Source organism: Pristiophorus japonicus, chromosome 2, assembly GCF_044704955.1.
Source record: "Pristiophorus japonicus isolate sPriJap1 chromosome 2, sPriJap1.hap1, whole genome shotgun sequence".
Classification (NCBI taxonomy): Eukaryota; Metazoa; Chordata; class Chondrichthyes; family Pristiophoridae; genus Pristiophorus; species Pristiophorus japonicus.
The window spans coordinates 273,444,525-273,468,179 of record NC_091978.1 but is presented as its reverse complement, the minus strand read 5'-3'; the positions used below and the strand labels follow the sequence as shown (position 1 = coordinate 273,468,179).

Here is a 23,655-nt window from a genome sequence, read left to right as displayed (position 1 = left end):
TTGAAGGTCAACATACTATTTGCCTTCTTAACTGCTTGCTGTACCGGCATGATCTCTAACCAGCGTACTAAGCTTAAATAAAAGGAGACTGTGAAGGTATGAGGGCACAGTTGGGTAAAGTGGACTGGGAAAATAGATTAAAGTGTAGGACGGTTGATGAACAGTGGTGTACATTTAAGGAAAAATATGTTCCAGTGAGGAGGAAAGGGTGCAAGAGAAAAGATAGCCATCCATGGCTAACTAAAGAAATAAAGGACTGTATCCAATTAAAGAAATAAAGGATGGCATCCAATTAAAAACAAGGGCATACAAAGTGGCCAAAACTAGTGCGAAGACAGAAGACTGGGATGCTTTTAAAAGCCAGCAAAGAACGACTAAAAAAATTAAGAAAGGGAAGATAGACTATAAAAGTAAACTAGCGCAAAATATAAAAACAGATAGCAAGAGTTTCTATAGGTATATAAAAAGGAAAAGAGTGGCTAAAGTAAATGTTGGTCCCTTAGAGGATGAGACCGGGGAATTAGTAATGGGGAACATGGAGATGGCAGAAACTCTGAACAAATATTTTGTATCAGTGTTTATGGTGAGGACACTAACAATATTCTGACAGCGGATAGTCTAGGAGCTATGGGGGGGGGGGGGGGGGGGGGGAGGAACTTAACACAATCACAATCACTAAGGAGGTGGTACTCAATAAGATAATGGGACTAAAGCAGATAAATCCCCTGGACCCGAGGGCTTGCATCCTAGGATCTTAAGAGAAGTAGCAGCAGGGATTGTGGATGCATTGGTTGTAATTTACCAAAATTCCTTGGATTCTGGGGAGGTCCCAGCAGATTGGAAAACTGCAAATGTAACGCCCCTATTTAAAAAAAAAGAGGCAGACAAAAAGCAGGAAACAATAGACCAGTTAGCCTAACATCTGTAGTTGGGAAAATGATGGAGTCTATTATTAAAAAAGTAGTAGGACATTTGGAAAAGCAAAATTCGGTCAGGCAGAGTCAGCATGGATTTATGAAGGGAAAGTCATGTTTGACAAATTTGTTGGAGTTCTTTGAGGATGTAACAAACAGGATGAATAAAGGGCAACCATTCGATGTGGTGTATTTGGACTTCCAGAAGGCACGTGACAAGGTGCCACATAAAAGGTTACTGCACAAGATAAAAGTTGACGGGGTTACGGGTAATATATTATCATGGATAGAGGATTGGCTAACTAACAGAACAGAGAGTCAGGATAAATGGTTCATTCTCTGGTTGGCAACCAGTAATTAGTGGGATGCCGCAGGGATTAGTGCTGGGACCCCAACTATTTACAATCTATATTAACGACTTGGAAGAAGGGACCGAGTGTAATGTAGCCAAGTTTGCTGACGATACAAAGATGGGAGGAAAAGCAATGTGTGAGGAGAACACAAAAAATCTGCATAAGGACATAGACAGGCTAAGTGAGTGGGCAAACATTTGGCAGATGGAGTATAATGTTGGAAAGTGTGAGATCATGCACTTCGGCAGAAAAAAAAAATCGAAGAGCAAGTTATTATTTAAATGGAGAAAGATTGCAAAGTGCCGCAGTGCAGAGGGACCTGGGGGTACTTGTGCATGAAACACAAAAGGATAGTATACAGGTACAGCAAGTGATCAGGAAGGCCAATAGTATCTTGGCCTTTATTGCAAAGGGGATGGAGTATAAAAGCAGGGAAGTCTTACTACAGCTATAGAAGGTATTGGTGAGGCCACACCTGGAATACTGCGTGCAGTTTTGGTTTCCATATTTATGAAAGGATATACTTGCTTTGGAGGCAGTTCAGAGAAGGGTTGATTCCGGGGATGAGGGGGTTGACTTATGAGGAAAGGCTGAGTAAGTTGGGCCTCTGCTCATTGGAATTCAGAAGAATGAGAGATGATCTTATCGAAACGTACAAGATTATGAGGGAGCTTGACAAGGTGGATGCAGAGATAATATTTCCATTGATGGGGGAGATTAGAACTAGAGGGCATGATCTTAGAATAAAGGGCCGCCCATTTAAAAACAGAGATGACGAGAAATTTCTTCTCTTTGAGGGTTGTAAATCTGTGGAATTAGCTGCCTCAGAGAGCTGTGGAAGTTGGGACATTGAATAAATTTAAGATAGAAATAGACAGTTTCTTAAACGATAAGGGGATAAGGGATTCTGGAGAGCGGGCGGGGAAGTGGAGTGGAGTCCATGATCAGATCAGCCATGATCTTATTGAATGGCGGAGCAGGCTCAAAGGGCCGTATGGTCTACTCCTGTTCCTATTTCTTATGTTCTTATGATTGCCATCAATGACTGGTGAACAAGGACACCAAGTTCCCTTTGTACATCGACATTTCCCAAGCTATCACCATTTAAATAATATTATGTCTTTATGTTTTTCCCACCAAAGTGGATAACTTCACATTTATCCACATTATACTGCATCTGCCATTTGTTTGCCCACTCACTCAACCTATCTAAATCACCTTGCAGCATGTTTGCATCCTCCTCACAACTCACAATCCCACCTAGTTTTGTGTCATCACTGAACTTGGAAATATTACATTTGCATTTGGTTCCCTCATCCAAATCATTTATATGTTAGTTAGCTGTAGTAAAAGCTTCCCTTCGCCCAGTAAAATGCTATGGTGAGCAGTTAACTATCATGTTAAAATTTTTATGTGCAATGGGTTTCTATGCTGTTTTAAAAAAAGTTAAAGTATATTGGGCTGGATTTTGCTGTAAAAATAACAGTAAGGCTCACAACGCTGTTATACATTTGCAAATCAGACAGCAACTTCCAGCGAGCGCACATGCATAATGGCAAAAATCTGGAGGTTGCTGTCCGACATGATAGATTGAGTCGACTGGGTCTTTACTCGTTGGAGTTCAGAAGGATGAGGGGTGAACTTATAGAAACATTTAAAATAATGAAAGGGATAGACAGGATAGAGGCAGAGAGGTTGTTTCCACTGGTCGGGGAGACTAGAACTAGGGGGCACAGTCTCAAAATACGGAGGAGCCAATTTAAAACCGAGTTGAGAAGGAATTTCTTCTCCCAGAAGGTTGTGCATCTGTGGAATTCTCTGCCCAAGGAAGCAGTTGAGGCTAGCTCGTTGAATATATTCAAATCACAGATAGATAGATTTTTAACCAATAAGGGAATTAAGGGTTATGGGGAGCTGGCGGGTAAATGAAGCTGAGTCCACGGCCAGATCAGCCATGATCTTGTTGAATGGCGGAGCAGGCTCGAGGGGCTAGAGGCCTACTCCTGTTCCTAATTCTTCTGTTCTTCTGTTCTTCTGTTCTTATTAATGTTGGGGAAGTCCAGAACCAGGGGTCACAGTCTAAGGATAAGGGGTAAGCCATTTAGGATCGAGATGAGGAGAGACTTCGTCACCCAGAGAGTGGTGAACCTGTGGAATTCTCTGTCACAGAAAGTTGTTGAGGCCAATTCACTAAATATATTCAAAAAGGAGTTAGATGTAGTCATTACTACTCGGGGGATTCTTACTACGCGAGAAAGCAGGAATGGGGTACTGAAGTTGCATGTTCAGCCATGAACTCATTATATGGCGGTACAGGCTCGAAGGGCCGAATGGCCTTCTCCTGCACCTATTTTCTATGCTTCTATATATTGTGAATAGCTGAGGCCCAAGCACTGATCCCTGTGATACCCCACGAGTCACTGCCCGCCATCCCAAAAAAGACCCGTTTATTCCTACTCTCTGTTTCCTGTCAGTTAACCAATTTTCAATCCATGCCAGTACATTACCGCCAATCCTATGTGCTTTAATTTTGCACACTAACATCTTATGTGGGACTTTATCAAAGGCCTTCTGAAAATCCAAATACACTACATCCACTGGTTCTCCCTTATCTATTCTATCAGTTACATCCTCAAAAAACTCCAGTTCGTTTGTCAAACATGATTTTCCTTTCATAAATCCATGTTGACTTTGTCTAATCCCGTTAATATTATTTAAGTGTGCCATTAGCACATCCTTTATAATAGACTCTAGCATTTTCCCTACTACTGATGTTAGGCTAACCGTTCTGTAGTTCCCCGTTTTCTCTCTCCCTCCTTTTTTAAATAGTGGGGTTACATTTGCCACCCTCCAATCTGCAGGAACTGTTCCATAATCTATAGAATTTTGGAAGATGACAACCAATGCGTCCACTATTTCCATGGCTACCTCTTTTAGTACTCTAGGATGCAGATCCTCAGGCCCTGGGGATTTATTGACCTTCAGTCCCATTACTTTCTCCAGCACTATTTTCTTACTAATAATAATTTCCTTTAATTCCTCTTGCTCACTAGGGTCTTGGTTCCCTAGCATTTCTGGAACTATATTTGTGTCCTCTTCCGTGAAGGCAGAACTGAAGTATTTAATTAACTGTTCTGCCATTTCCTTGTTCCACATTATAAATTCTCCTAGATTGCTCTTCAAAAGAGCTCACACAGACTCGATGGGCCGAATGGCCTCTTTCCATTCTGTATTATTCTATAAAAACTGTACTCTGTTGCGCTACTCCAACTGTGGGTAGGTCCAAGTACTAGATGACCCCAGCTGTAAATCAAGAAAGCTGAGATCTGACTCATCAGAACACATGCTCTATCGTTTAGGCACTTTGCAGCTTTCTGGACTCAACATCGAGTTCAACAATTTCAGAGTTTAACCTCTGGCCATCTTTGGCTCCCTTTCTTCCAACCCTCCCCCCTCCCTCCACCCCCATCTTATTTTTTTTGTCTTTCTTCTCTTTTTTTCTTGTCTTTCTTCTCTTTTTTTTGTCTTTGTCTACAATGGCAGCTGGTCATTACTACGCCATTCACACCCTATCCAGATGAACCTTTTTCTAACCTCGATCATTACCATTTCAATTCGGCCCATCATCCCTGTTGTCTCTCTAACCTCTCTAATCACCCCATCACAGACCTTCCCTTTTGTTCTTTCTTCCCCTCCCCCTTTCTGTGCTTAAGAATGTGCCCTTTTCAAACATTCGGCAGTTCTGACGAAGGGTCATCGATCCGAAACGTTAACTCTGTTTTTCTCTCCACAGATGCTGCCTGACCCGCTGAGATTTCCAGCATTCTCTGTTTTTATTTCAGATTCCAGCATCCGTAGTATTTTGCTTTTGTACATGTTCTATCTCATCTGTATAACTGTTGTATAATTATAATGTAGCCTCATGTTTTGAATGGTCATTCTGCAAGCAAATTAACAAGTTTTATGCCTAAGACGATAAAAATGTTTAACTTGGGAATTTTTGCATTCATGTTAAGAAATATATTTTACTTTTAGGGTTCTATACTGGGAAAAGTCATGGCAGTTGTATACCGTACTGGAGAATGTTTTAGTAGAATGTGATTCGCTTGTTTTTGGGTGGAATGTGCTTGGGTATAAACTGTAACTGGTGAGATAGATTTTGCACAACAGAATTGCTGAGTAACAAGTGAAAAAAATAACTAACTAGGAAAAAAGTAAACACAAGAGACTTAACTATTCAAGATGCAGCAAATTAACAAAAGGACACATGTATCTGACAAAGACAAGAAATGTTATTGTAAAGGTCGATTTATAACTGATTAATTCAAATTGAAACAGCAGAAAAATAGCTCCTGTGCTGTTTAATTTAAATTGTATATTTTTTTGGAGCAAACCACTGAATTAACAGGATTACTGTATTAAATATCAGCAGTATCTCAATACCATTGTCCTTTTAGAAATAACATTACAAAAAACAAATTAATTTTACCACTCTTTCATGTAGATGCTGATTTATACACATGATTATAAAATGCCTATTCACTGATTTACAATATACTAGCTGCAATTAAGATGTGTTTGAGCCAAGGCCATCTGCATTCTTTTGGAAGTTTTAACCAATAAAATTCAACAACAAATATCTATTATGGAAATGTACTGAATTATAGTCAGACTGAATAAGAAATTGTTTAGTATTTTAAAGTTCTATGTTACCAAGTGAATTAAAGACAATAAGCAATCTAAACTGTATAGGTAAAATATATATGAAACAAATAAAGCATATGCCAACTTTCATAAATATCCACAGTGCATCCAGGTAGCAAAATCTATATATATTCAAGAAATATAATTTCATATAAATTATATGTAGAACTGAGCATTAGATTATTTTATATAACTTAAACTGGTTACATTAATGATGTTCTCTAAAATGCAGGTTGCATGAGAGCATCACAATTCAACTTCTGTCTGTACAATAACTTTATTATATAAACGTTTGATCCTTTGGAAGGTCAAAAAGTTGCTAGTCTTCAGACCCCATTCAGCGACACAAAATCTTCAGATTATTGATACTGATGTAGCGAGTACACTGATTATTAGATAACAAAATAAGAATCAGATATGGAAAATCTCTTGGGATACATAGTCGAGCTATAATTAATCTGGTGGGATCACAAGAGAGATAAGGAACATACAATCTACAATGGCAGACAAGGAAACCATTTAAAATATTGGTATGATGATTAGATCTACAAAGAAAAAAGAAACACATGACCGTCAACCCCATTCTTTCTCTCCTCCCTTTGTCAAAGAAGTTTAAGCACTTTGATGAATATAGGTTTAAAAATCTACTTGATAGAAAAAATGGAGAAAAAAACTAGGAATATCTAACAGGGATAATGGTTCAGGTCTCTGAAAACTCTTTGCAAGCAGCTTCAAGAGCATCAGCAAAAAGCTCCATTGGGAATCCCAATGGGACAGTGTTTAAGTGTACTGCTCACATTGAATCTTCCCAGCTCAGTTGCCTCTGAATTAGCATCCAGCATTAAAAAAGATGCTGATCTGCCAGATTATCTCAGGAACTACTCCTTGATATTCCCATAGCAGACCCTGGAAGAGTAGTTCCCTTAAAAGAGCCAAAGATCCAAAAACCAGTATAAAAGATAAAAATATTTTTTTCCAACATTGCATAGATTGTTGGGACTGGAATGTTTTATATTAAAAGTATTCAACTACCCTTCCTACCACCTTTAATAATTGAAGTAAACTGGATAAAAACATTAAAGACAAAAATGTTGTCCAATAAAATGCTGCATATTATCACAATTTTTTCAGGAAATAGTACAAGTTAAAAAGATTCTAAACTTATGCACAGTTTGCTTATTCTATTCAGTTAATATTCTACTTTAGAAACTGCAGAATTATATTTCCTTTCTCATACTAACTCCAAGAATAAAAAGGTAACAATGAACCCTGAAGCACAAGGGTAATATGGTGTTGAGAAATATAGCTTTAAAAGCAAAGCAAACATTGTATTAAAATTGATATTTAGAAAATATTTATGGTAGCTTCAAAGATCAATGGCCAATTTAACATTCTAGTTTGAAGATTCTGCACTTTCACTCTATAACATAATTGAATTAGAGCTTTTTGTATTGTGATCAATTTAAAGCAGTGGCCCACAACCAATAAATTACTTTTTAAGTGCATTCACCATTATCGAGGCAGATACAAGAATGTGTGGACAGCAAGATCCCACAAACAGCAAATTAGATGAATGGCCAATTAATCTGTCACTGCTGGAGTGGGGAATATTAGGCAGAACAATGGGAGAACTCACTGTTCTTCATCAAATTCTGGCATAGGATCTTTTACTTCTACCCGAAGGAGCCTCAGTTTAATATTGCGTCTGAATGACATCAGCAACACAGCGCTACTTCAGTACTGCACTGGAGTGGATGTCTGCCGAGGTAACGTGTTTGTGTTCTGCAGTGGGGTTTCAACTTGACTCGAAGGCAAGTCCTACCACTGAGCCAAGATGATACTTTTGTGACAGAGAATATTAATCAAACAGTACAGATAAGGTTATTACTTTAATCAGCAATAATTCATCCAATCATCCCAGGCCACTAATTAAGATTAAAACACTGAAATCTAATTGCATTAATTCCCCATATAAACCAGAACCAAACAGCATGTTTAAGATTTGCATTTAGTGCCAGCAGTTACACAGAAGTTTATTTATTGCAAGTAGAAGCTAAATTCAAAAGCAGCAGACTGATCTTGGGATATTGACTGTAAAAACTTACCATACTGCTGCAGCAATGAAAGCAGCTGTAGCTGAAGGAACCAGGGTAGGGTTATACTGTTCATATTCTCTGATCCCTTTGTACCATTCCAGGTAGAATATGCAGTAGATGGCAATCAGCAAGCTAATTATCAGTAGTGAGGTGCCTAAAAGGAACCACCGACTGATTTAGAGAGAGAAAAAAGGATTACTGACAAGAAACAGTTGTGAGTAGAATAAATGCAATTTCAATATTGTTGGGCAGATACATCACATATACTCTTTCATTTCATTGTCCTCCACAGCCATTCACCAACTGATAAAATGACTAGTGGAACAATGATTTCTAATAATCAATAGAAAAGATCTAAACACGATAATTATTAATATAATTCTGTATGTGGGGCATACCTTTGGAAAAAAACTCCTAAGTACCTGCAGTACATGTTACTCCTGTAAGATGGTGCTGATAGAAACATAGAAAATAGGTGCAGGAGTAGGCCATTCGGCCCTTCAAGCCTGTATCACCATTCAATAATGATCATGGCTGATCAATATGATGATGTTTTCATTCATAAAGATGTCAAACAATTGCTCCAATTTTATAGCTAGAGTAATACTATTGAGGTTGCAAACAAAAATCACAATGCTTTCTGAAATTTATTCAGCTGCCATTTTTTCCTAAGTAACTGAAATTTCCAAGATAAAGATTTAAACAACATTTGAAAAATACATTACGCAGTAACAGTTACATTTATTCTCTGCGTTTTTAATGCCTTCAAAGTTTTTACTTGAAGCCCCTCCCTTAAAAGCCTGGGCTTCAACTGAATATTGTTACCCCACAACAGAGTTTCCAATCACATCTCTGCATTCTGAACAAGTGCACTTTATAGAATTTCCCAGACCACAATCTGTGCATCAAGTTGTTGAAAGATGAGAGTTTGCGTTTTCTAAAAGGCATTGAAAAACACTTGAATTCTCAAAGCTTTTATTTCACACAATTGATAAATTTATATAAAGATATTACAATTGTGAAGTGGGAACACATGGGTGGTGAAGGCCTGATGGTATGGAAGAGGCCCACAGTAGCCTGGGATCCCATACCCACAAAGGTATTCGTCCCTGCTCAAACCAATATTGCCTGATTGTAGCAACGTCTAATGTTTAAATCCCCTCAGTGTCAAACCTTAAGAACACCCTCATCAATGCCGCTGGGTTCAAGGATCTTTCTCCCAACAATTCTAAAAACAGCCCTAATCTTCCCAGAACCTCCATTCAAATTTTCCCAGATACAGGGAACTCACCTCAAAGTACTGCAAGACCCCATTTCAGGACCGCCAGACCCAAAGGCCACTGCAAATGCTAAAACATTAATGTTCCTGGTAACATTACCTTGTAAAAGTTCTTATAAAAGTTTTGACTTTTTGTGAACAACATCACAGGAGTTCCACTAACATATATTCTTGTCATGATTTTTGATCATGTTTTTCTGTCACCAACATATCCCAGTCCACAGTTCCTATTCAATTTTTCTGTGTCAACTGTCAGCTGTAGTTAGCTGCAGTGTCCTGGCCAATATCTATCCCTCTACCAACACCATTACAACAGATTATCTGGTCATTACCATATTGCTGTTGTGGGAACTTGCTGTGCACAAATTGGCTGTAGCTTTCCTACATTACAACGGTGACTACATTTCAAAAGTACTTCATTAGTTGTAAAAATATACATGCAAGTCTCTTTTTTTCCTTTTAATTGTATTATGCCTTTGAACACTGGCTATATTAACTCTGCTCTCTCTTAGACTGATCATTGCACACATCTGAGTCATTACACATCAACCACACTTGACAGTAACTATTTCCCCCTTTAACCTAACGTTTCGAAGGGCTGTGCACGCTCTGGGTAAGGGAGGAAAAAACACACCAGCCAGGGACTTCCTGCTCCTGATCACTACCAGATGACTCCTGCTGGAAAGTGGAATATGATGAGGCGATAACTGAGACCTGGCTGAAAAAAGGGCAGGGTTAGGTACTAAATATTCCTGGATACAAGGTGTTCAGGAAAGATAGGGAAGGAAAGAAAGAAATAAAGGAGGTGGGGTAGCAGTATTGATTAAGGAGAATATTAGTGCTGGAGAGAGAGAGGATGTCCTGGAGGGGTCAAAGACAGAATCTATTTGGTTAGAGTTGAGAAAAAAAAGAGATGTCATTAGACAACTAGGTGTATTCTATAGGTCACCAACTAGTGGGAAGGATATAGAGGAGCAAATTTGCAAGGGAAATACAGAGAAGTGCAAGAACTAGAGAGTAGTGATAATGGGGGATTTCATTACCACTGGGATAGTAATAGAATTTCTGAAGTGTGTTCAGGAGAACTTTCCTGATCAGTGCGTTTACAGCCCAATGAGGAAGGAGGCATTACTGGATCTGGTTCTGGGGAATGTGGTGGATCAAGTAGAGCAAGTGTCAGTCGGGAAATATTTAGGGAACAGTGATCACAGTATCATAAGGCTTAGGCTAGCAATGGAAAATGACAGGGGCAATCTAGAATAAAAATAATTAATTGGAGGAAAGCCAATTTCAGTGGGTTGAGAATGGATCTGACCCGGGTAAATTGGAACTAAAGATTGGCAGGCAAAACTGTAATCGAACAATGGGCTGCCTTTAAAGAGGAGATGGTTCGGGTACAGTTGAGGTGCATTCCCATGAGGGACAAAGATAAGGCAACCAAAGCCAGAGTTCCCTGGATGATGAAAAAGATAGAGAGTAACATGAAGTAGAAAAAAAAGGTGTATGACAGATGTCAGGTTGAGAATACAAGTGAAAACCAGGTTGAGTATAGAAAGTTCAGAGGGTGAAGTGAAAAAGGAAATAAGAGGAGCAAAGAAAGAATGAGAATAAATTGGCAGCTAACATAAAAGGGAATCCAAAAGTCTTCTATAGGCATATAAATAAAAAGCGGGTAGTAAGAGGAGGGGTGGGGCTGATTCATGACGAAAATGAAGACCTGCGCATGGAGGCAGAGAGCATGGCTGAGGTACTAAATGAGTACTTTACCAAGAAGAAATCATAGTGAAAGAGAAGGTAGTTGAGATACTGGATGGGATAATAATTGATAAGGAGGTACTAGAAAGGCTGGCTGTAATTAAAGTAGAGAAGTCACCAGGATCATATGGGATGCATCCTAGGATGTTGAGGGAATTAAAGGTGGAAATTGCAGAGGTATTGGCCATAATCTTCCAATCCTCCTTGGATATGGGGCTGGCGCCAGAGGACTGGAGAATTGCAAATGTTACACTGGTGTTCAAAAAAGGGTGCAAGGATAAACCCAGCAACTACAGAGCAGTCAGTTTAACCTAGGTAGTAGGGAAGCTTTTAGAAACGATAATCCAGGACAAAATTATGAGTGTGGATTAATTAAGTAAAGCCAGCACAGATTTGTTAAAGGCAAATCGTGTTTAACTAACTTGAGTTTTTTGATGAGGCAACAGAGAGATGTGATGAGGGCAATGCAGTTGATGTGGTGTATATGAATTTCCAAAAGGCGTTTGATAAAGTGCCACATAATAGGCTTGCCAGCAAAGTTGAAGCCCATGGAATAAAAGGAACAGTGGCAGAATACATACAAAATTGGCTAAGTGACAGGAAACAGAGAGTATTGGTGAACGATTGTTTTTTGGACTGGAGGAATGTATACAGTGGTATTCCCCAGGGATCGGTATTAGGACCACTCCTTTTCTTGATATATATTGACTTAGACTTGGGTGTACAGGGCACAATTAAAATTTGCAGATGACACAAAACTTGGAAGTATAGTGAACAGTGAGGAGGATAGTGAGGGTGCAGAAAAGATTTACAAGAATGGTTCCAGGGAGGAGGGACTTCAGTTACGTGGATAGACTGGAGAAGCTGGGATGTTCGCCTTAGAGCAGAGAAGGTTAAGAGGAGATTTGATAAAGGTGTTCAAAATCATGAGGGGTCTAGACAGGAGTAGATAGAGAGAAACTGTTCCCATTGGCGGAAGAGTCGAGAACCAGAGGACACAGATTTAAGGTGATTGGCAGAAGAACCAAAGGGGACATGAGGAAAAACTTTCTTACGCAGTGAATAGTTAGGATCTGGAATGCACTGCCTGAGAGAGTGGTGGAGGCAGATTCAATTGTGGCTTTCAAAAGGGAATTGGATAAGTACCTGAAGGAAAAAAATTTGCAAGGCGAAAGGGCGTGATTAACTGAAGTGCTCTTGCAGAGAGCCAGCACGGACTTGACGGGCTGAATAGCTTCCTTTTGTGCTGTAACCATTCTATGATTTGTGGACATCAGATAAAGACAGAATTGAACTCAGCTGTTAAGACACTGCTAACTCTCTTGTCTAGGCTCACTTGTGAAGATTAGCTACTTCATATAAGAACCAGTGGGATATTGACATCCATGTAATTACACCACAGTAACAGTCAGCAGTTTCAGGCCAGGATAGGAGGAAAGATTGAAAGAACAAAACAACCCAACAATTTGAAACTTAAAAATATAACAGAGCAAAATACCAAAAGTAAAACATATTTAGATTATTTACCCTTCTATTCGGTAATCTGTTTTAATTGTGGAAAAAAATTCAACATAATACGTCACTGCAATAGAAGATAAAATCCAGAATACAGAGTGCATATTAAATCGAGGAAGTGGTTTTTCCTTCTTCTTTTCCTCATCTTCCAAATCTGCATTTAAACAAAGGATACTGTTAAAACTGTCCAATACTGGTAGAGCAGGATTCACTTTCATATTGTCCAGAAGATATGCGAGCAACGGGGGCGAGGAGGAGGAGGAGGAGGCAAGAGGCAAGAGGCAAGAGGAGGAGGAGTGTAGTGTAACAAAATTTGCAGATGACACAAGGATTAGTGGGAAAGCGGGTTGTGTAGAGGACACAGAGAAATTTAGATAGGTTAAGCGAATGGGCTAAGGTTTGGCAGATGGAATACAATGTCGCAAAATGTGAGGTCATCCACCTTGGAAAAAAACACAGTAAAAGGGAATATTATTTGAATGGGGAGAAATTACAACATGCTGCAGTGCAGAGGGACCTGGGGGTCCTTGTGCATGAAACTCTTTTAGAGTCTACCTGCGAAAACATAAACATTAAACTGTGCCACCCGACCTGGGTGACACTCCAGACATTTACAAGGCCCATTTTTTTTTTTTTTCCCCCTTTTTTGTGTTTTTTTTTTTGGGCACTAAAATCACAATTTTTCCCCAGTGCCCCCTATAAAAGGGAAGGGGACACTAAAAGCACCGGCAATTAAAACAAATTAACTTTAAAACGTAAAATCAAATTAAAATTTGGTTGCCGGGCGTGATGATGCACTCCAGTCCCTCCGGTGCCCACCTCTCGCGGAAGGCCGCGAGCGTACCGGTGGACACCGCGTGCTCCATCTCCAAGGACACCCTGGACCGGATGTAAGAGCGGAAGAGAGGCAGGCAGTCAGGTTGAACGACCCCCTCGACCGCCCGCTGCCTGGACCGGCTGATGGCACCCTTGGCCGTGCCCAGGAGCAGTCCTACGAGGAGGCCTTCGGACCTACCCGCTCCCCTCCGCACAGGGTGCCCAAAGATCAGGAGAGTGGGACTGAAGTGCAGCCAGAATTTCAGGAGCAGCCCCTTCAAATAATGGAACAGGGGCTGCAACCTTGTGCACTCTATAAAAACATGGAACACGGACTCCTCCAGACCGCAGAAATTGCAGGCGGCCTGGGAGTCCGTGAACCGGCTTAAAAATTTGTTGCACGGCACTGCTCCGTGCACCACCCTCCAGGCCAAGTCCCCGATGAATAGTGGGAGGACCCCTGCGTAGAGTGCCCTCCATCGGGGACCCCCGCCTCCTCCGGACGGCAAGATGGTGCGCCATGGCGTGTCCGGACGGCCGGCGAGGATGGCAAAGTTGAGGGTGTGCAGGAGCAGCCCGTACAGGAAACCCCTCCGCGCGGAACTGAAAGGCACGGAGGGGATTTCCCCGAGGCGGCTCAAGTTGTGAGGCGCCGGCTCCTTGTGCATGAATCCCAAAAAGTTAGTTTGCAGATGCAGCAGGTAATCAGGAAGGCAAATGGAATGTTAGCCTTCATTGCAAGAGAGATGGAGTACAAAAGCAGGGAGGTTCTGCTGCAACTGTACAGGGTATTGGTGAGGCCGCACCTGGAGTACTGCATGCAGTTTTGGTCACCTAACACAAGGAAGGATATACTAGCTTTGGAGGGTATACAGAGACGATTCATTAGGCTGATTCCGGAGATGAGGGGGTTACCTTCTGATGATAGATTGAGTAGACTGGGTCTTTACTCGTTGGAGTTCAGAAGGATGAGGGGTGATATTATAGATACATTTAAAATAATGAAAGGAATAGACAGGATAGAGGCAGAGAGGTTGTTTCCACTGGTCAGGGAGACTAGAACTGGGGGCACAGCCTCAAAATACGGGGGAGCCAATTTAAAACCGAGTTGAGAAGGAATTTCTTCTCCCAGAGGGTTGTGAATCTGTGGAATTCTCTGCCCAGGGAAGCAGTTGAGGCTAGCTCATTGAATGTATTCAAATCACAGATAGATAGATTTTTAAACATTAAGGGTTATGGGGAGCGGGCGGGTAAGTGGAGCTGAGTCCACGGCCAGATCAGCCATGATCTTGTTGAATGGCGGAGCAGACTCCTAATTCTTATGTTCATGTATAGGGGGGAGGGGGGGGGGAGGAGGGGAGAGATGGATGGGGGGATGGGATCATGGGAGGGGAGAGGAGAGGGTGGTACCTGTCGTCCTCAGAAGTCACGCCCCCTCCGGGTTTGAGCCCCCGCCCACTGACAGCCCTGGGGCCCACGCTCATAAAAAGACATCGATTTGCTCCCCGCCGCCCGCCACTCACCTCCTGCCGTGGGTCGCACGGGCTCCAATAGGTCCGTGGCCTGCGCTTCTTGCCGGAAGCGGCTCCTCATCCGCAGCAGCTGCTCCGCGTTTTCCGCCATCTTGCTGTAGAGCCAACGACATAATCGCGCAACCACGCGTTGACGTCACCGAAGGCGGAGCCTCCGCGTGGAATCAGCAGCAAGTGCCACGCGCAGTGCTGCTGCAGCTTTGGCTGCGCCGGGAGTAAATTACTGCAGTCAGTGCCAACAGTGATAGATGCACAAGGAGCGGCTATCACTGCAGCCATATTTGCACCCTGTGCAACTATCACTGCACCAATGTCCACTATATCCACAGTCACTGCTGTAAGTACTACCACATGCATAGTATTGGTGCAACCGAATACTGGCCTATGGACATTGGTTTTATTAACAGTGTCCAATGTCCAACGTATACAGAATGCTGCTAAAACAATATTTTTTGTTGTATGCTGTATGTATTACTTTATCTGCAGAATGCACTGTAGCAATGCACCAAGTTTATTCGTAACCCCAGGACCACTAACATCAAGTCGGATAAGAGTAGCAACTTCATGGGAAGATTTACCACTTCCAAGTCATACACCATCCTGACTTGTGTATATAAACTGTTGTTCCTTCATTATATCTGGCACAAAATCCTGGAAATCCTTATCTAATACCACTGTGGAAACACCATCAGGACAAAGATTGCAATATTTCAAGGGGAAGGCCCATCGACATCTCAAGGAAACTAGGGATGGGCAGTAAATGTTGCCATGCTGGCATTATTCAACCCAAGAACAATTATTTTTTTAACCATATGTAAACTATTACTGCAGCCAGTATCAACTGTGGGTACTTAAGGAAAATAGATCCTAAAGGTATATATAAAACCATTATCGGGAAGAAATTGTGCCGAAAATTCTGGTCTCACTGGGTCTGTACCTCACAAATGCCGGTTTTCGGGGCACGAGGCGCATGCGCCAAAAAACGTTTTTTCCGATCTGTCAAGATTTTGATGGAATTGAAGGCCGATAAATCCCCGGGGCCAGATAGTCTGCATACCAGAGTACGTGAGGAAGTGGGCATAGAAATAGTGGATGCATTGGTGATATTTTCCAACAGTCTATCGACTGTGGATCAGTTCCTATGGACTGGAGGGTAGCTAATGTAACACCACTGTTTAAAAAAGGATGGAGGGAGAAAACAGGTAATTATAGACCGGTTAGCCTGACATCAGTACTGGGGAAAATGTTGGAATCAATTATTAAAGATGAAATAGCCACGCATATGGAAAGCTGTGACAGGATCGGTCCAAGTCAGCATGGATTTATGAAAGGGAAATCATGCTTGACAAATCTTCTGGAATTTTTTGAGGATGTAACTAGCAGAGTGGACAAGGGAGAACCAGTGGGTGTGGTGTATTTGGACTTTCAAAAGGCTTTTGACAAGGTCCCACACGAGATTGGTGTTCAAAATCAAAGCACATGGTATTGAGGGTAATGTACTGACGTGGATAGAGAACTGGTTAGCAGACAGGAAGCAGAGAGTCAGGATAAACGGGTCCTTTTCAGAATGGCAGGCAGTGACTAATGGAGTACTGCAGGGCTCAGTGCTGGGACCCCAGCTCTTTACGATATACATTAATGATTTTAGATGAAGGAATTGAGTGTAATACCTCCAAGTTTGCAGATGACACTAAACTGGGTGGCGGCGTGAGCTGTGAGGAGGACGCTAAAAGGCTGCAGGGTGACTTGGACAGGTTAGGTGAGTAGACAAATGCATGGCAGATGCAATATAATGTGGATAAATGTGAGGTTATCCACTTTGGGGACAAAAACACAAAGGCAGAATATTATCTGAATGGTGGCAGATTAGGAAAGGGAGGTGCAACGAGACCTGGGTGTCATGGTTCATCAGTCATTGAAAGTTGGCATGCAGGTACAGCAGGCGGTGCAGAAGGCAAATGGTATGTTGGCCTTCATAGCTAGGGGATTTGAGTATAGGAGCAGGGAGGTCTTACTGCAGTTGTACAGGGCCTTGGTGAGGCCTCACCTGGAATATTGTGTTCAGATTTGGTCTCCAAACCTGAGGAAGGACGTTCTTGCTATTGAGGGAGTGCAGCGAAGGTTCACCAGACTGATTCCCGGGATGGCGGGACTGATAAATGAGGAGAGACTGGATCAACTGGGCCTTAATTCACTGGAGTTTAGAAGGATAAGAGGGGATCGCATAGAAACGTATAAGATTCTGACGGGACGGGACGGGACAGGTTAGATGCGGGAAGAATGTTCCCGATGATGGGGAAGTCCAAAACCAGAGGACACAGTCTTGGGATAAGGAGTAGGCCATTTAGGACTGAGATGAGGAGAAATTTCTTCACTCAGAGAGTTGTTAACCTGTGGAATTCCCTACCGCAGAGAGTTGTTAATGCCAGTTCATTGGATATATTCAAGAGGGAGTTAGATAAGGCCCTTGTGGCTAAAGGGATCAAGGGGTATGGAGAGAAAGCAGGAAAGGGGTACTGAGGGAATGATCAGCCATGATCGTATTGAATGGTGGTGCAAGCTCGAAGGGCCGAATGGCCTACTCTTGCACCTATTTTCGATGTTTCTATCCCCAGGAAAACGACACTCGCGTGAGAGAGATTGGACTGTTTGCCCATCTCATGCCCAGTGAATCTCCTTCAAACATTTATGCCTGGTTAAAGCAGGTGTATAGCTTACTTTCACCAGCGTAAGTGTTTTAAAACATAAAAATTAAATTTAATCACATTTTTATGTTAAAAACTCTCCATTAAGGTAAGTTTATTTTAAACCCTATTAAAGCACATTTTTTAAAAATCCAAAAAATATATTAACTTTAATTTCAATTAATTTTAAATATGTGAGGTGTTTTTTTATTATGTTGTGTTTCTTGTTTTAGGAGGATTTTCTCATTGATAGTAATGGGAATTCGTAAAAATGGAATTCCCATTATTAGCAATGAGAATACTAGGCAGTGATTGGTGGTCCAGGCCCACGTGACTCCAGCATTTTTGTACGTACAGGGACGTTATCTCCCCGTACGCTGCGCATCGAATGAAGACCTCCGATCGGAATCGAAGGCGCCTCCGTGACCACCAGGTATTTTTGCAAAAAAATTTCGGGTCGGAGGTGTTCATCCGAAGGAAGCCTCCGACCGGTATTTTCCCTCCAATATTTACTCAAAGGGTGATAGAGTGATAGATGTTTAGAATAATCTTCCAGGCAGTAGAAACAAACAATGCAACTAATGGTGAATTATAGTACTAGAGAGGAATTAGCTTTTCTCACCTTTAACTCTTCTATATTCTATGTACGTATCTAATGTGTTACTGCAGCCATTACTCACCATATGTATAGTGTTAATGCAGCTGATACCTCCAATTGCCCATATGAACAGAATTAATAATTAAAGCAGTCAGTCAGTACCATATGGCGCTACTGCAGACAATACCTACCATTTGCTAAGTGTAAATGTAGCCAGTACTCATTGTTATACAGGTGCAGCATCCAAAATCCGGCGTTCTGGAATGTTCTGTACTTTGGGATGATCTGTGGCAGGGTTGTCCAGAATCTGCAAAATGTTCCGGAATCCGGACACCCTGCAAAACCGTTACCACCGCCAGCCGGGCCCAGTGAAAAGTCAAAAAATGAAATCCAACTATTGTACAGTAACAAAAATTGCAAGAATAAAAACGCCAATCCTACCTGTTCCAGGCCAGGTCTTCACAGTCACCACACCGCTGCTCCTGGCTCCGCAGCAACTCTGCACAGCACACAAGTCCCTTTGGCCAGAACCAATCAAGCGCCTGTGCGCAAGTCCCCTCCCGCGCACAAGTCCACTCCCGCGGGCAAGTCCCCGACCAGAATCAACTCTGCAAAGCACACATCCCTTCGGCCAGAATCAACTCTGCATAGCACACAAGTCCCTTTGGCCAGAACCAACCAAGCTCCCATGCGCAAGTCCCCGGCCAGAATCAAACTCTGCACAGCTCCCCAAAGCAGCAGCCGCGCGATCAGATCGCCACACCCCATGACTCCGAGCGGAGCTGACCCGACCTCACCTGACCAGATTGCGATTTTAAGTTTGCACACCTGTACCTGTAATAAAAAATACTACCTCCACCTGTACTGTACATGCACTTGTAAATTCAGCATTTAAAAAAAAAAATGAGTGGCATTAAACATTATAGGGCTACCCCAACTGACCCACCTACACCCCATGCTGCAACCCCAGCTGACCCACCTACATCCCATGATCAGACCCCACCCAACCTGACTCCATCGCTGTGGTGTTTTTCCCAATTTAAAGATCTGCACAGGTAAAGATTGTGAATTTGTGTTGTCATTGCAAACATGTCAAAAAAGCCAACAGATACCCCAATGGGTTCAGATAAAGGAAAGAGGAAGCATAGTTCACTTTCAATTGCCAAGAAAGTGGCATTACTCCAGAGATTAGATAGAGGTGCTTCAGTGAGAAGGTTGAGTGAGGAGTTTGGTGTTGGACTCTCCACCATCTATGATATCAGAAAACAGAAAGAACAGCTCATGAAGTTTTATGCAAAAAGTGATGTTCATAAGGAAATGAGTAAGCGAAAAAATATGCATAAGCCGAAATGTGATTATTTGGATCGAGCAGTGATGGAATGGTGGCGACAGAGGCGAAGTGAAAAGGTTCCTTTGTCTGGCCCAATGGTGGTGCAACAAGCTAAAATATTCCATGCACAACTGGGGATTGAAACTCCATGTGAGTACTCTTCTGGTTTGCTAGCCAAATTTAAAAAGCGTCATGGCATCAGACAACTGAAAGTATGTGGTGAAAAAGCCTCAGCCGATCATGAGGCAGCTGAAAATTATATTGATGAGTTCATCAAACTAATTGCTGATGAAAACCTTTCACCTGAGCAAATGTACAATGCTGACGAGACAGCACTGTTTTGGTGCTACATACTGCGAAAGACATTAGCAGCAGCAGAAGAAACGCAGCCAGCAGGTGTAAAAGACGCTAAGGATAGGTTGTGTCATGTATTCAACGATCATTATAACCCATGTATAAGCTGACCTAAGTTGTACATCTTGAGAACATTGACCACAAGGAGTGAACTTGTGGGAGACACTCCTAACCTGGACATCCAGGTCTAAAAGGGGAAGCTCCACACACCTTCATCACTTGAGGTCTTGGTAATAAAGGTAACTGGTCACAGACTGACCTTCTCTCAAGTATGGGCCTCGTGTGCATTTATACTGTATAGTAAGGACATATCATTGGCGACGAGAAACTGGGATTTAAACCACACGAGCATGGCCACTAGCAGCACAGAAGAGAGGTACTGTGTTGGTGATGATTGGGACGACTTTATTGAGAGACTACAGCAAAGTTTTGTCACTAAGGAATGGTTGGGACAGGATTCGGCCGACAAACGCAGGGCTCATCTCCTGACGGTTTGTGGATCCAGAATGTACTCCCTAATGAAGGACCTTCTAGCGCCAGAGAAGCCGGCGGACAAGACGTTCGAAGAGCTCAGTAAGTTGATCGGGGAACACCTTAAACCGGCGAGCAGCATGCACATGGTGAGACACCGATTTTACACGCAGCGGCAGCGAGAAGGGCAAAGCGTTCCAGACTTCGTGGCAGATCTCCGGCGACTGGCGAGCCTATGTAAGTTCCCAGATGCATGCAGAGCGGAGATGTTGCGAGACTTTTTTTATTGAGGGCATTGGGCACGCTGGGGTTTTCAGGAAACTGATTGAGACCAAAGACTTGACTTTGGAAGCGATGGCTCTGATCGCCCAGACATTTATCTCAGGGGAGGAAGAGACCAGAATGATGTATGACAAAAATCTTGGCTCAAATGCAGCAAACGACCAGGGAGTCAACATTATTAACGCAGCACACAGGTCTCTAGGCAGACAAGGGCAATCGGACATGCCCCAGCATGTAGTCGAACCCAAAGGGGTAATTCAACTGAGACAATGGCTAGCTGAACGGCGATTCATGCCATCGCAATGGACAATGCGGCCAGTAATGGGGCCATCAATACCTGTTAATGGTGCACTTAAGGACAGTTACAGAGAGAGTCAGAGACGCTCGACTGGTAATGGACCTTTTGTTTCCAACAATGGGGCCTCCAGCTCATGCTGGAGGTGTGGAGGCAAACACCCAGCCAGAATTTGCAGGTATCAGCAATATACCTGCAGAAACTGCAACGTCAGCGGTCACTTGGCACGTATGTGCAGGAAGCCTGCAGCCAGGTTGATGTACGAGGAGGACGGGTCCGATGTAAGCCCTACGAGGCCAAATGAATACTGGGGGAAATCACTGGAAGCTGAAGTTCAGCGAGTTCATGTGGAGCACATATACAGTTCATATACCAGGACACCACCGATAATGATGAAAGTGCTCCTCAATGGCATCCCAGTATTAATGGAGCTAGACACGGGGGCCAGCCAGTCCCTGATGAGTATCAAACAGTTCGAAAGGTTGTAGGTGTCCAAGGCCAGGAGGCCAAAATTGTTGCCGATTGACGCACAGCTATGAACATATACAAAGGAGATCATTCCGGTGCTCGGCACGGCAGTCATGACCCACAAAGATTCGGAGAACAGGTTGCCATTCTGGATTGTCCTGGGGGACAGGCCGCACTACTGGGGAGGAGTTGACTTGCTGTAATGAACTAGAAATGGGGCGATGTCAATGCAATTTCTTCTGTGGAGCGACTATCATGCTTAAATCTATCATTAAACGGTAGGCCACTTAAAAGTGTAGATGAACAAAGGGATCTTGGAGCGCTTGTCCACAGATCCATGACAGTAGCAGGCCAGGCGGAGAAGGTGATTAAGAAAGCATATGGAATGCTTGCCTTTATTGGCCGAGGCATAGAACACAAGAGCAGGGAGGTTATGCTTAAATTGTATCATACTCTGGTTAGGCGTGCAGTTCTGGTCGGCGTATTATAGGAAGGATGTGATTGCACTCGAGAAGGTGCAGAGAAGATTTACTAGAATGCTGCCTGGAATGGAGAATCTTAGCCATGAGAACAGATTGGATAGGCTGGGTTTGTTCTCATTGTAACAGAGAAGTCTGAGAGGAGACTTCATTGAGTTGAATAACATTTTGAGGGGCCTGTATACACTGGATAGTAAGAGCCTATTTCCCTTGGTGGAGGGGTCAATTATGAGGGGGCATAGTTTTAAGGTGGTTGGTGGAAGGTATGGAGGGGATTTGAGGGAAGGCTTCTTCACACAGAGGGTTGGGGAGTCTGGAACTCACTGCCTGGAAGGGTGGTGGATGCAGAAACCCTCACCCCATTTAAAAGATGCTTGAATGGGCACTTGAAATGCTGTAACCTGCAGGGTTACGGGCCTAGAGCTGGTAAGTGGATTAGACTGGATAACCTCTTGTTGGCTGGCGCAGATACGTTGGTAAGTACTGCAGGGAATTGAATAGTCCAGGGTGATCTCCTGGACTCGTTTTGATCATCTGGATGGTCGGAGAGGAATTTTCCCAAATTTTTTCCCAAGTTGGCTTAGGTTTTTTATGTGTCTTTTTGCCTCTCCCAAGAGATTACAGGGCTCCGGTTGGGGTGCAGTATAGAATGTTGCAATGCAGGAGGTGTCACAGTTGTGTGGGGTGGATGGGTTGGGCTTTCCGCCATTGTTCATTGTTCATTGGTAATGTTTACATACATAACACTATGTGTATGACTTGCCACCAGGGGGTGCACCTGTGGGAGACACAAGGGTCACCTGCACACCCTGGGCAAGCAGGTATAAAAGGCAGACTACCATGCTGCTTCCTCACTCTGGAGTTACAATAAAGAGACCAAGGTCACAACAGTTTGAGATTAAGATATACAGTCTTGTGTAGCTACTCTAAATGTAACAACTTGGCGTAGTATACACACCCAACCAGCAGGGTGTGCAGGTGATCCTTGGGTCTCCCACATGTGTGCTCCCTGGTGGCAAGGCTTACACATTGGTAATGTTTACATACATAACATCATTCCCCCCAAAGTCTTATGTACAAGTTATTTACAAGTTGAGGCGATCCAGGGCTCTGCGTTCCCGTGTTGATCGCCTGAGTTAAAGTCCTGGCATGGGTGAGTTGGTCAGTTCATTGCTGCACTGTGGTGTGGCTGGTTTGATCAGACTGTCTGGCATGGTGGGTTCATCCTCACCGCGAGGTCAATTGCTGGTTGGGTGTGTGTGGGTGGATCAATCATCGTAATGTCCTCTTCAAACTGTTCTCGATTGTCAGTGGACCGCAGTTTGGTCTGATCCAAGTGCTTTCTGCACGTTTATCCATTCAAAAGTTTGACAACAAACACTCTATTCCCCTCCTTGGCTAACATAGTGCCAGCAACCCATTTGGGACCATGACCATAATTAAGAACAAACACAGGGTCATTAACCTCAATGTCACCTGATACAGTCACGCGATCGTGGTACATGTTATGCCGGTGACGCCGGGTTTCTACATGATCATTGAGATCTGGGTGGACTAAGGAGAGCCTGGTTTTGAGTGCTCTCTTTGTTAGCAATTCTGAATGGGGAACCCCGATAAGTGAGTGGGGTCGTGTGCGGTAGCTGAGCAGAATCCGAGATAACCGGCTCTGCTTGATGGTTTGGACTGCCCGTTCCGCTTGACCATTGGATGCAGGTTTAAACGGCAGAGAC

General features: G+C 42.9%; 1 protein-coding gene across 4 annotated transcripts in view; it reads right to left on the bottom strand.

Annotated features, from left to right (window-relative positions):
• Positions 1-15,077, bottom strand: part of tmem128 (transmembrane protein 128) — a 30,454-nt gene extending 15,377 nt beyond the window's left edge. For 3 of the 4 annotated variants that reach the window (XM_070871398.1, XM_070871397.1, XM_070871399.1), the window contains exons 1-3: positions 14,956-15,077; positions 12,629-12,770; positions 8,077-8,238 (exon numbers count right to left, since the gene is read on the bottom strand). In XM_070871398.1, the coding sequence (XP_070727499.1) occupies positions 8,077-8,238; positions 12,629-12,770; positions 14,956-15,055 (404 nt within the window). In that variant the 5' untranslated portion in view covers positions 15,056-15,077. Of the gene's footprint in view, positions 1-6,199; positions 6,357-8,076; positions 8,239-12,628; positions 12,771-14,955 lie in introns of those variants that run through there. The other variant, XM_070871400.1, reaches the window with a different exon arrangement.
• Between the last annotated feature and the right edge of the window lie 8,578 nt (positions 15,078-23,655).